At 35.0% G+C, this 13457-nt stretch overlaps 1 protein-coding gene across 1 annotated transcript in view; it reads left to right on the top strand.

Moving 5' to 3' along the window:
• Nucleotides 1–993: 993 nt before the first annotated feature.
• LOC138715422 (uncharacterized) overlaps nucleotides 994–13457 on the top strand; it is a 29170-nt gene continuing 16706 nt past the window's right edge. Inside the window, exons 1-2 of the mRNA XM_069848306.1 lie at nucleotides 994–1075; nucleotides 11682–11904. Of these exons, the coding sequence (XP_069704407.1) occupies nucleotides 11722–11904 (183 nt within the window). The 5' untranslated portion in view covers nucleotides 994–1075; nucleotides 11682–11721. The remainder of the gene's footprint in view (nucleotides 1076–11681; nucleotides 11905–13457) is intronic.

Here is a 13457-nt window from a genome sequence, read left to right as displayed (position 1 = left end):
CTGTACGGTACATCATCCCTCCTTCCGAGGATAACGATTTTGTATAGAACGTAGAGCCCCAAAGTATACACATTTTCCATACTGTAATGTATTGTATTTATTAACATTCCATGGTATTCATACATGCTTACAGCTAGAATATGGAACAAGTCAAAAAAACTTAATACTATTATAAAATCTTAATTTATAGTCACAGTCTAGATGAAATATATACAGATGAGATTATAATATAGTCTACTAGTACAACACATAGTTTTAGTATCAATTTCATGAAGTGTTATTGAATGTCACGAATTCACCTACAGAATAGAAGGCGTGAGAAATTAGGTACTTGAATAATTTCAAGGGAAAAATTGTTCCCGGGGCCGGGTATCGATCCCGGGACCTCTGGTTGAACGTAGCAGAGTTCCCGGGCAGCTCAGTTGGCAGAGCACTGGTACGTTCAACCAGAGGTCCCGGGATCGATACCCGGCCCCGGAACAATTTTTCCCTTGAAATTATTCAAATCTGCTTTACAGGAAGCTTTACCTGAAATACTAGATTTGCACAATTAGGTACTTCTTTAATTTGGCCCTAAATAATTTTATGTTTTGAGTTTAATTTTTTATATCGATAGGGAGGCTATTAAAAATTTGTACTGCCATATAACGCACTCCTTTTTGATAGCACGATAGACTTGTCGATGGGGTATGAAAGTCATTTTTTGACGTGTATTTATGCTATGAACTGTTGAATCAGTTACAAAGTTTTCACGATTACATAGGAGGAAGATTATTAATGAAAAGATATACTGACAAGCCATGGGCATTATTTGTAGTTTTTTTTAAATAATTTAGTGTATACTTCTATCAAATTCTCCAATTCCTAAAACTATATAGTTTGTATTTCAAAATTGAAAGTGATGTGTTAAGAAAAATCTGGAGCTTTTTAACTACAATTTAGCGGTTTTTTAAGCTTGTCCAGCGGTAAATGGAATTCTGAGTTGGCAACACTGTTTGGTAGCCTTGCGCTCGTCCGCCATGACACCTCGCAGTGTATGGAGTGAGATTGCCCATGTTTGTTGTGGTAACTAAAGGTAATGTTGGGTTCTTCCTTCCCTCAGAAACATTTTCCTGTTCAATGTGCCTTTTCTTATATTAATGTGAATAAGATCGTGGGTTGGTGGGGGGGCTTCCACGCTAAACTATCGCTGAGGTAATTCCTTTCGTACTCCGCTTACACAGCTTGCATACCGAATACGAATAGTGACAGGTTATGTTTGCAAAATCCCTCGAAATCACCGGGAACTACCTCAGCGCTAGTTTTAATGTAAGAATTTCTTAGCGATGATGGGAAAATTTTAGAACACGGATTGCACCTATCAAATTATGTCTTAAAATACTAAAAAGAGCAGATTTGTCTGCGTTTGTCGAATGCGCATCATTATATTTACGAAAAGGCACTGTTCAGTGCCAATAATTTATTTTGTGTGCCTTGTTATTTAACATTCATTCGTAGTGTTCTGCCCAAGGTCAGATCTTTCACTGTGTATATGTTGTATGCCTATAGGGAAAATGGCAAAAAGACGATACTACAAAAACATTACATTACAATGTTTTTGAAAGAGGCTTTTGCTATCTTTCGAGAGGAGAATCCAGGCTTCAGTTCAGCTTTTCAAAGTTTTGCAATTTGAAACCCAAAAAGGTCCTCTTTTTGAAGAATATACCATGTGATTAATGCAGATGTCAGATACATGAACACTTCATTTTGAAACTGAAAGCACTAAAAGTAAATTATTCTGAATAATTCTGGAAATTTACGCTAAGTAATGTTTCATGAAATTCTGCATGTTGGTAGAACGATTGCTCAAATGATAAAAAAAAAATAGTGTGTCCAATGAAATAAAGCAAAAGTCACATGGAAGGTCTAGGAATAAGATTCAGAAGGCAGACTGACTTTGTTCTTGAAGGAAGGTTTGTTGATGAACTTCGAGATACTGTAATTAACTATTTTCCAGAAATGATGTGACATGTCAATCTAAACAGAATTCAAGCCATGATATTTGAAAATGTCAAATTGTGTTATAATAGTCGTATATTACAGGTGGATTTCTCAATGTCATACAGTTGTGAATACCAGGATGAAATACAAAGTGCTTTATGGTCCAGGAGAAGCACCCTTTTGTTTACAACTGCTACGTTTTTCATGGATAAATGCAAGATGTTTCAAGTCTGTTCTAATACTGTACACAAGGATAAAAATATTATATTTGTCATGATTAACTTTGTAACAGAATAGCTATTTATGCTGAAAGGGGATTCACTACAGCCTGCTGAAGAAGCAATTTGGAGTGATGAACCAACTTCTGAATTTAAGAATAAGTACATTGTTAGGTTGATGCAGTTCCTTTCTGATAACACAAGAAACAATTCAGTTGGAAATACTTCATTCACGTCTCACAGGAAAGATGTGATAAAGATGATGTGGGCAAAAAATTAAAAATAAAAGAAATTTCGGTAATTTCCTAGAAGACGGGCAAAATCCAACATGGCTGACGATAACTACCAAAAACGTTCTGCCAACTATAAAGTCCAAATGTCACCAAACATTGCTAAATCAAAGATGAAAAATCAAATATATAATCATATTTTTAAGAAGAACAAGCCCTCCAAAGAAATGAAAATATATTTAATTTTTTTCCTTTGATTTTTTTTGGCGTTTCTTGGCATTCGAACTTCATAGTTGGTAGTACTTTTTGGCAGTTTTCGTCCGCACTTTAGCCCCAAAAATCACTAAAACACAAAACAAAGCATAATTTATCACCTTATCAAATAAATTCAATTCTCATTGACGTCTTCATCGACAACCACTTCACTTCCAGTATAAATGACACAGGCTTTAAGGCAATCTAAACTTAAATCATGCAAGCAACAAAGAACTAAACCAACACTTTGTCGTACAGTCAACTGTTCATAAATAAACCACGTCTTTACACTGAATGAAATTCTCTTCGAACTGTTCATAAATAAACCACGTCTTTACACTGAATGAAATTCTCTTCGAACTGTTCATAAATAAACCACGTCTTTACACTGAATGAAATTCTCTTCGAACACTTATTACACCTTAAGATCTACAGAAAATTCAGTAAATAATTCCTTTAAACCGCAGAAAAACAGTTTTCTCCTCAACATTCAACACAATCCTTATTCACCAGCGAAAGAACTAACCCAAAATCGTCACAAAATTTAATAAATAACTTCAGAACACGGATTCCTTCCTTACCCTCTTACTTAAAAATTCCAACCTTGTGCACACAAAATAAATTATTGGCACTAAAAAGTGCCTTTTCATAAGCATGATGTGCATTCGACAAATGCAGACAAATCTACACTGTAACATCACTCACGTCAAACAACCAAGAACAACTGACGTCATTATCCATTCAAAATTAATGAAAATTCTAGAATAAATTATAACTATAAGTAATCAAATCGAAAGAAAATCACGAAAATCATAAAATGGCAAACTTTCAATACCTTTAGCTATCAGACACAACATAACACCACTCACGTCAAACAACTGATAACGTCATTATCCATTCAAAATTAACGAAAATTCTAGAACAAATGACAACTATAACCAATCAAATTAAAAGAAAATCACGGCGACACCTAGTATAAAAATCCTAGAACTAACATGTAAAAGTCACTAAAAGATCACTAACATTTAACTCTGAAATAAAAAAGTTGGTAATACTATATTCAAACCAAGTGCCCGTCTTCTATGAAATTACCGAAATTTCAACTTTGTCCAGTATGAAAAATATTTTGCTCATTTGGCAACACAGCTAGTACCTAAACTTGTATTTTCCACATTAATGAAGTCGATCGATATCAGAACTGAAATAGAAACATTATCAAGTCGATAACGTTGTTAATTGTCTGAGTAGTGAGCTAAGATTATTGTAATTCGTTGTGTTTTCATGTTTGGTTGTGTTTGTTCTTGTGGACGTTAGTTCGGATACTATTTAGAGCTATTGACTCATTTATACATAATTATAATATACTCGTATATTTATTTCCTTTTTTTTTTTTTTTTTTTTTTTTTTTTTCTATTAGTGAAGTAATTTATATATACTGTAGTTGGTGACTTATTTTCTGTTGTTTCAAGATGGTTCCTACAACAAAGAAGACATGGACTTGGATACTCCAGAATTGAGGGAAGTCGGCGGTAGTTCTCTCCCCGTACTCAATTCTAATCAATCTGAGCCTCTAAAAGAAAGACAAATTGATATTCCTCCGGCAGAATATGCGTGTTGGCATTCGGGGCCTTACATAGTGCACATGATAGGAAATAACAAGAACATAGGCAATCTTCATCCTATGAAGCTAGGAAAACAGCTGTATCAGTCTAGAGAGTTCCAAATCAACCAAATTCAGAAAATCAACAGGAATAAAGTGGAAATCGAATTCAAGTTTGCGAATGAGGCTAACAAATTTCTCAAATCAGAAATATTGCAATCCCTGGATATTAAGGCAGTGATCCCACGGCTATATGTTCAGGTTATTGGAGTAATTCGAGGTATTCCAGTGGAGATTTCTAATGAAGACATTATCTGTCATGGAAAAACTGTGGAAAGTTTCAAGATCACTCAGGCGTATCGGTTTAGCAAACGCACGATTACAGAATCGGGCGCGGTGAAATATGTTCCTACACAAACAGTCAAAGTGATGTTCGCAGCACAACAGTTACCAGCGAAAGTCTTTGTCTTCTATACTTCGTCTAATGTCGAGTTATATACACCACCTATTCGTCAATGCATGAAGTGTTTCAAATTTGGTCACTGGGCTAAATATTGCCCAAACCCTTCAACCTGTGACAATTGTGCAGAAAATCATCAGTCAGTGGAGTGTACTAAAGTTGAAATCAAATGTGTTAATTGTCTCCAGTCGCATAAGTCAAGTTTCAAATTATGCCCAATTTATCAGACACAGAAGAAAATTCATGACTACATGTACGAGAATAATATCCCTTATCATGAGGCCAAAGAAGTTTATAAAGGAAATCTTTCGTTGGCTGATATATCTCAGAAACGTAAACTACATGGTTTACAATCGTTTCAGATAGACGCTACTCCAAAAAAAAGTTTGGTTTCAGTTGCTTCGTCCAGACTGACGCCATCTCTTCCGTCAAAAAGAAGAGTTGATACATCAAACTCAACCCATCACAAAGAAGAATTAAAAGAGTTTTTAATTTTCCCTAATGGGAGAGGGGACAAAGAAAGAAAAACCGAAAAGGCAGAGTTAGTCAACTCCAATATTTCTACAAGATCTCCAGTAGAAAAAGAAAAAAATCAAGGTGAGAGAGTAGGGACTGCTACTCATCCTACAGGTGGGACTACATCGACATTGTCCAAAGCATCATACCAGTTCAACTGTGAGCAATACGTGAAGCAACAACTGAAGGAGATTTTTGCTTTAGCACAAGATAATCAACAGAAAACACTTTTACGACAACTTAAGGAAATTATATTACCACTCCTCAGTTTCCAGAAGTTACCATCAATGAAGATTAATAATTTGTAAACAAACTCTGATAAGTTGGACGACTTCAAAATACTGCACTGGAATGCTCATGGTATTAACCAAAAGAAAGTGGAAATTCAACATTTATTAGCTACTCTTCCTTGTCATGTAATTGTTATTCTGGAATCGTGGTCTTCATCATCTTCCTTTTACGATCTTTCTGGCTTCAAAATCTACCAAATAAACTGGTCTGACCATAGAGGAGGCATTTTAGTCTGGATTCGTAAAGACGACCTCATAGTTGAATCCATGCTCTATTCCGATGATAATACTCCGCATAATTTACAATATATTATTTTGAATGTTCATAACTTATCACTGGCTGCTATATATAACCCAGATGGGCGTTTTCAAAATCTGCAAGTTTATCAGTCTATTTTTCAACTTCTTACCAAATCTAGGAAAATCATGTTAGGAGATTTTAACATTCCTCCCCCCAGGGACACTACTTCAAATTTGATTAACTTTAATCATCCCATTTTTGATTTGACCGATAGTTATCATTTGATCTGTGTCAATAATCCAGGTACCCCTATGCAGTTAGGTCATTACCATCAACAAAATACAGCTCCAGACTTAACATTTATATCTCCATCCTTACCATCAGATTTTACTTGGCAAACATTTTCGGACACTCTTGGTAGTGATCATTTTCCCATTATTCTAACGCTTTCTATTCGCATCCAGGCAGAAAAGGCTTCGAAAAAATACAGAAGTAATATTTCACATTTCAATTCAGAGTTCTTTCGGAATTTTATTAGTGATAGTATGGTGGGAATAGACATTCATAATGGACTTAATTCCTATCTGGACCTTTCTAATTCAATTACCTTGTATCTAGATATTTTCCATCCATTTAAAGTTCTAAATAGATCACCACGTCTTGGCAATAAACCCCCATGGTGGACAGCGAGTTGTTCTGAGGCAGTCGCAAAAAGGCGACTGGCCATAAAGAAATTTAAACACAGGAATTGTTTAGATAATTTCTTGGCTGCAAAGAGGCAAATTGCAGCTACGAAGAGAATTTTGCGTAAGTTTAAGAGAGATGCGTGGGATGAAATGTGCAATTCTCTAAACCCTTCTACTTCTAGCAAAAACTTTTGGAATAAAATCAGGCGATTTAATAATAAACCAGCTATGAAATATCTCAATTCCCCAAGAATTAAAATATGAGTTTTTAAAATCCTTAACTCCTGATTTAGCAGAAAATAAGATGGATATTGACTTTCAAGATAATATTCAGGTGGCAGAACTGTCCCAACCAATTTCAGATTCGGAAGTTCAGTCTGTGTTATCAAGTAAACAACATTCTAGGTCGGTGGCAGGTTTGGATGGCATTTCGTTCAATATGCTAGCCTCACTTCCTGAAATAAGTATTACAGCCTTAACTACTTGTTTTAATTATTTTATAGATCATAATATCATCCCACAGCAGTGGGAACGGATACAAATTATTCCCATCCCTAAACCTAATAAACCCTTGACTAGTATTCACCATTTTCGGCCTATTTCGTTGTTATCCACAAGTCGAAAAATATTAGAATTAATCATTACAAACAGAATTCCCACTTTTTTGGAGTATACGCGACGTTGGCCTCGGGGTCAATATGACTTTCGCAAGGGTTATGGCACTTATTATAACTTGGCTACCCTCATTACGGACATTCAGATAGCATTTCAACAAAAGGAATATATTCAAGCTGTCTTTTTAGATATTCATCAGGCTTATGATAATGTATGTTTATCTTCTTTGATGCAAACGTTACATGATTTTAATATTCCGGTGAAACTGATTAAATTTATTAATACCTTATTGTCCAATAGAATGTTAGTAACTGAGTTAGGCGACGATCCAATACTCTGTAGAACTACATCCCATGGTCTGCCGCAAGGGTCACCTCTCTCGCCACTATTATTTATAATGTACGTAGCAAAATTGAATTCGTGTAATCTTTATCAATCCAGAATGCTGATGTATGCGGATGACTTGGTGCTATATACTAAAACCACCAATAAACGTTTGACAGACGAAGCCTGGCAAAACTCTATTAATAACCTTTATGATTATTTGCATTCCATAGGTCTAAATGTAGTTATATAATATTTTCTCCAAACGCAAATCATAGACAGAGTATTTTCATAGAAAATCAGGCAGTTTTTTCGGGGCGGAAAGTTAAATTTCTAGGTTTAACGTTCGATCAGAATTTGAACTGGTCAGCCCATTTCTCCGATATTATAACAAAAATCCAGAAAGGTAAAAATATATTACTCTATTTAGCGGGGAGATGGTGGGGTACGAACACACAATCATTAATAATGATATTTAAAAGTCTTATCCTCTCAAAAATAGAATATGGTGCCTTTCTTTGTAATCTTACACATAAAGTATCTAACCGTCTTTCGTCTCAATTCCATAAGATTTTAAAATTAATTTTAGGCTTAAATGGGAATCCTTCCTTCTTGGCTATGAGTATGGAACTTAATATACCACCACTTCAGTTTCGATGTATGACGTTAGCAGCGAAATTTTTGGCACGTGTAATTCCCAACATCTATAATGGTTTAAGTCCCAAACTAAAAGTCCTTGTTCAACTGCAACAGCAAAATTCTAGTAGACGCCAATTTACATCTGGTTTACTCCAAGCTTATGGTCTTTTTACCCCTCTAGAATCGCAGATCCTTAAATTACATAATTTTCCAGTTTATTTCAACTTCCATTATAATTCCCATCCTGTAGTCAATGTTACAATCGAAAACATAGATGTTATGGGAGCTGATCCTGTCTTGAGGTTTCGGAATTGGATCTTTCAAAGTTCATTTTCTGACATTCAATTTAATCATTGGTTCTTTACTGATGGTTCGAAAACTGAGGTGGGAGTAGGAGCTGCTTGGTATGAACAAATAACAAAAACAAGCAAACAGTTCAAGCTTCCAATACCTACGTCAATTTTTACGGCGGAAGCCTTTGCAATAAGACAGGTCTTAATATATATCAAACAAAATAATTTGAATAATGTATTGATTTGTTCAGATTCTCAAAGTGTTTTACATGCCGTGTTAAGTCAAAATCAGAACATACGAGAAAGTTGGTACATTTCAAATATTCGTAGTCATCTTTATGAGTTATTTCATAAGAAAGTATATTTAACATGGATTCCGGGTCATAGTAAAATTTGGGGGAACGAGGTAGTAGATTTATTAGCCAAAGATGCTATTGTTCAAGGGACGCTTTGCAATATTTTACTTCCCATCTCTGACTTTTTACCCCTAATTAACAAGAAAATTAGGAATGATTGGCAAGAACTATGGTCATCATACATTAAAAATCATGCTAAGTCGTATGGTCAAATACAAGAAACGTTACAAAGTCATTCCTGGTTACAAACATTCAATCTACCGAGAAAATTAACTACTACAATAGTTCGCTTAAGATTTAATACAGCCCAGACTCCATTGTATCTACACAAAATGAAAAAACAGGACAGCGCGTTGTGTTCTTGTGGTCAGATCGGTACAGTTAATCACATGCTATTTGAATGCGCCCTTCATGATAATAGTATTATTAAATTTTATCAGGACTTGAAAAGATTAGAATTTCCACTACCAATTTCTATTACAACGATTTTAGCTAATATACACCTGCCGATTATATATGCTTTATTTCGTCACATCTCTAGATGTAAAATGAAAATGTAGTATTCCAGTGCACCATTGTAGTTATCTACTCACACTAAAGACATGCAGTCAGAAAACGGAGGGACGTTGGTAGATGCGTATAACATCAAGGACGTCCACAAAAATAAACCAACCAACCAACCTGAAATAGAAAAGGCAATCCTGGAACATTGTGGTCGTGGTTCCAGGCATTTCTACCTTTCATGTCATGACATAAATGTAAGTTGAAAATTACACGCCCTGTCAGAAGAAACTCGAGTAAGAAGTAGGAGAATGGATAACTGTTACATATGAAGAGCAAGTATACCCAGACCAGGTCAAAAAGATTAATTCAGGTAGGCCTAATAGAATTAAAATGTCAGTTATGCACGAGTTTTGCATTGAGAGTAAAAATGTTCAAAGGATCCAGAATGCATCATTTATGTTCTGGGGGACTTTGTAAAAATGATCACCCAGACAGGTGAACAAGAAGGAAGTTTCAAATTTGAGAATCTGTAATATTCCATCCTAATGTTGTCACACTGTTGTTTGTTATATATTATGTTAAATGTGTTGCTATCTAACTAAATGCTGTGAGAATACTAAGAAACCATGTTCTTGATTTCATTTTTCATAGTTTAGTGCACAAGTCCCATACATGACAGCCAATGTCCCAAACGTGACAACACAGTTAAAGGTAAATTCTACTCTGTTGAAAAGCAAGAAATTAATCTGAATGGTCTAGTCGATAAGCAAACTTCACAATGAAAACATAAAAAAATTGTCAAATTTTTAACATTGGTAGTTTAGCTGAATTTTGATAGTAATCTTACAAAAGCAATATGACGGTGGACTTCGAGTGTCCCATACTTGACAATAATATCTTAATTAAGTAATCCTAGTCGTAGGGCTTGCACTAAGAATCTAAATGCACTCTGAATCTCATGAAGTGTCCTGTTATGTCTCATAACAAGCCAAATTATTTTGCAACCATTTTACTAGCTGTTAGAGTAATCATTTCAAAATAAAATTGTGAGCAAGTGGAATGCTCTTGTAATCTGTGACTGCAATGCTTTGGTCTTTGATGTATCTCTAAAACCAAAATGTACAAACCGGTGGCTATTACTGTAGAGGACTATATAGCAGGTGTAGAAGGATGTAGAAACTAATTATTACTCCCTTTTCCTAGTTCGAACCAAAAAATACGGACATTTCGTCACTTTTTTACTTGTACAATATAGACATGGGTCTTAAAATATAAATTGTCTGTACAAAATAGGGACATATGGCAACCCTTTTTCCTTTTAATTTAGAAAATGTAGGAGATGTATTGTAAAACCATTGCGAATGAAAGTCATTTACATTTAAGGTATTATTTGAATCAGACTGTACTGTGGTGTGTTTCATAATAATGATAATTGATATGAGGTGCTGGTATGAAAATATAAACGACTCAGAATGTTATCCCATCTCATTCACGCAGCTTACACAAACAATATTGGCTCGCCTACTGGAAATGTCATCGAGGTCACCTGCCAAAATCGCTGCTTCCGACTGTACTTATCTTGTTTGCGATGTTTCCACAGTATGGAATGAAAGCTTTCTTTGTTGGTTCTTGACTACTACACATTTCTGACCTGTTTGAGGGCTTTGTTGAGTTCCCTTCAGCTCTAGTTATTTTGCTGTAATATTTTATATAGATGGTCAGGATTTCAATATCCAATATGACTATGGCACTATGTAATAAGCTGCTTAAATCGGACCTTTTCTTGCAAAGGATGTGATAGCTGAGTGCATTTAGATAACAATCAATGTGTATCAGCTTGCTATATACGCCATGTCCAAGAGTACCATCTGCTTTCTTATAAATATGAATATCCAGGAATGGAAGTGAATCATCAGAGTCCACCTCCATGGTAAACTGAATATTCAGGTGAATACTGAATGTTGAGATATGTAGAAACTCTTGGAGTTTATCTTGTGCATGTAGCCTGATCACAAAGGTGTCGTCTGCATAGGAGAAGAAGTAGCAGGGCTTGTGGGTGGCTAAGTGCAAAGCCTGGTGTTCAAAATACTGCATGTATAGATTGGCAAAAGCAGGTGACAGCGGACAGTGGACCGAGGTTGGTGACCCACTTCTACCAGAGAGAGACAGCTTGTCACTGTCTGAAGCTCCAGTAATGTCGTGGACCACACGGAAAACTTCCAATTCCTGGTCTGGATCCACTCGCCTCTGAATGATTGGCACTCTCCACCAATCCTATAGCATTAACTGCTCGCCTATGATTGGTTCACTTTCTCCACCAATCTTATAGCAACCTGATTTGCATTAGTTGTTAAAGGTGCATATGGACTATTTCTGTGAATATTCACATCACTCTTATAGTTATTGTGGTCAACCTAGAGCCTTCATTCATTTAGGTGTTTATTTTTTTTAATTGTTTGCATTATTTGTTAAAGGTGCATATGGACTATTTCTGTGAATCTTCACCATCCCACAATGGAAGTGGAAGAGGAATTGCGGAAGCTACATGGAGAAGAAGATGATTTGGACGAACATCAATTTAAACTCAATCAGGATGCTAGTGTGCAAGTGACTCTTGAAGAGGATGAGTTGATAGAGGAGACAGAAACTATGGACCAAAATGAGGGGCATGAAGATGAGAACTTGTTCACATACGAGGTACGTGTGAGGCAGTTTAGTCAATCATTTTTAAAGAGTCACTATACTGCTATTAAAATGACGAACTGGATCTACTATACTCAAAACAATATAAAGATCAAGAGTGGCTGGCACTTCAATGCTGTCAACCTTGAACTAATGTTTTAATGTTTTGTCTTAAAAAGGTTACGTGATGAAAACAGCAAGTTCAAATACAACTTGCTATAAACAAATTCGCAATATCTATATTTATAATTTGAACTGGTAATGGAAATTACGGAAAACGGCTGAATGGATTTTAATAAATGACCCCTCATTTTGAAGCTTGGAAACTAAAGTTTTCAGAAAAATAGTCGTTTTCAGTGAAATGTCAATTTTCATACATCATTTTCCTATTTTCCAAAATCCATCTTTCGTCAGTTTTGAGAACTAATTAATTGCATTTCAGAATAAAACAAAACACACACACTGCAATAAACAATAGGCTATTACATGAAGGCCATGACCTACAGGATTGCTGACATAGTTAGAGTTCAGATGGCTCAGATTCTTTCACATCATAATGCCAATATGTCGATCTTCATTTGTGTAATTTTTTGATAACGTATAAAAATAATTTACAGGTCTGATTCTCTAATCTGTAGTTTTCCGAGTACAGCTGTGTATTGGATATTAAGAACTATAAAACTTAAGAATGTTTGATGACATTATTACCATTATAAATGAAATATTATTATAGTTAATGCAACACATAATGCTATACTGATGATATGAAAGTGAAACCTTTTGAAGTTTTGTGTAAGTAGACGCAGAGAAAGAATATTTTTTATTAGATCTTCATTTCTATAATTTACCTACTGAGTAACGGCTATATATATGTCACTGAAAACTATAAAACTTACGTAAGGGAACAATATTGTTATTAAAAATGAAATACTTTTATAGTTATTAATCAAGTGGTGTGGGTCTTTTTCATATATTTAATGGCAGTGTGATATAGATATTTATATGTCTGATTCTCTAATTTTCCTTGGTAGTAATTGAGTCATGCTTCCTATTTTAGCTGCGTCTTTAAACTACATTAAAATTAATTTCATATTTATTTGGTTTAATCGATTAGATATGTGATTGCTGCCAAGCATATTTTGTTGTATGGATAATAGCATGCCATTTCACTTCTTGCTACCATGATGAGTAAGTTTATTTCCCGCAACCAGCAATGAATGAAACACTGAAACTGCTAACGATTTACGATGGACAATTTTATTTAGGGTGCATATAAGATTCTACAACTCTGTCATATCATTCGGCTCATTTTCCGCATCTCAGCAATAGATTCCTCACAACACCCTATATTACAGAAAATATACGGGATAACATTCATTGTTACACAAATTAATCCAGCAGTATTTGGTAGATCAGTATTGTCTGGAGGAAGTGCAAAAATTACAATTCCTAAGAAAAAACCAAAAGATAGTACTTACTAATAAAATAAGAGGCCTACAATATTTTGTAGTCTCTTGATCACCTCAGCAAGATCTCTTAGTGGGAAAAAAGTGATTCTGCCCTCTACA

The sequence above is a fragment of the Periplaneta americana genome, chromosome 15 (genome assembly GCF_040183065.1).
Source record: "Periplaneta americana isolate PAMFEO1 chromosome 15, P.americana_PAMFEO1_priV1, whole genome shotgun sequence".
NCBI classification, from domain to species: Eukaryota; Metazoa; Arthropoda; class Insecta; order Blattodea; family Blattidae; genus Periplaneta; species Periplaneta americana.
Note: the sequence above shows the minus strand (reverse complement) of the source record. Positions and strands in the feature narration are given on the sequence as shown.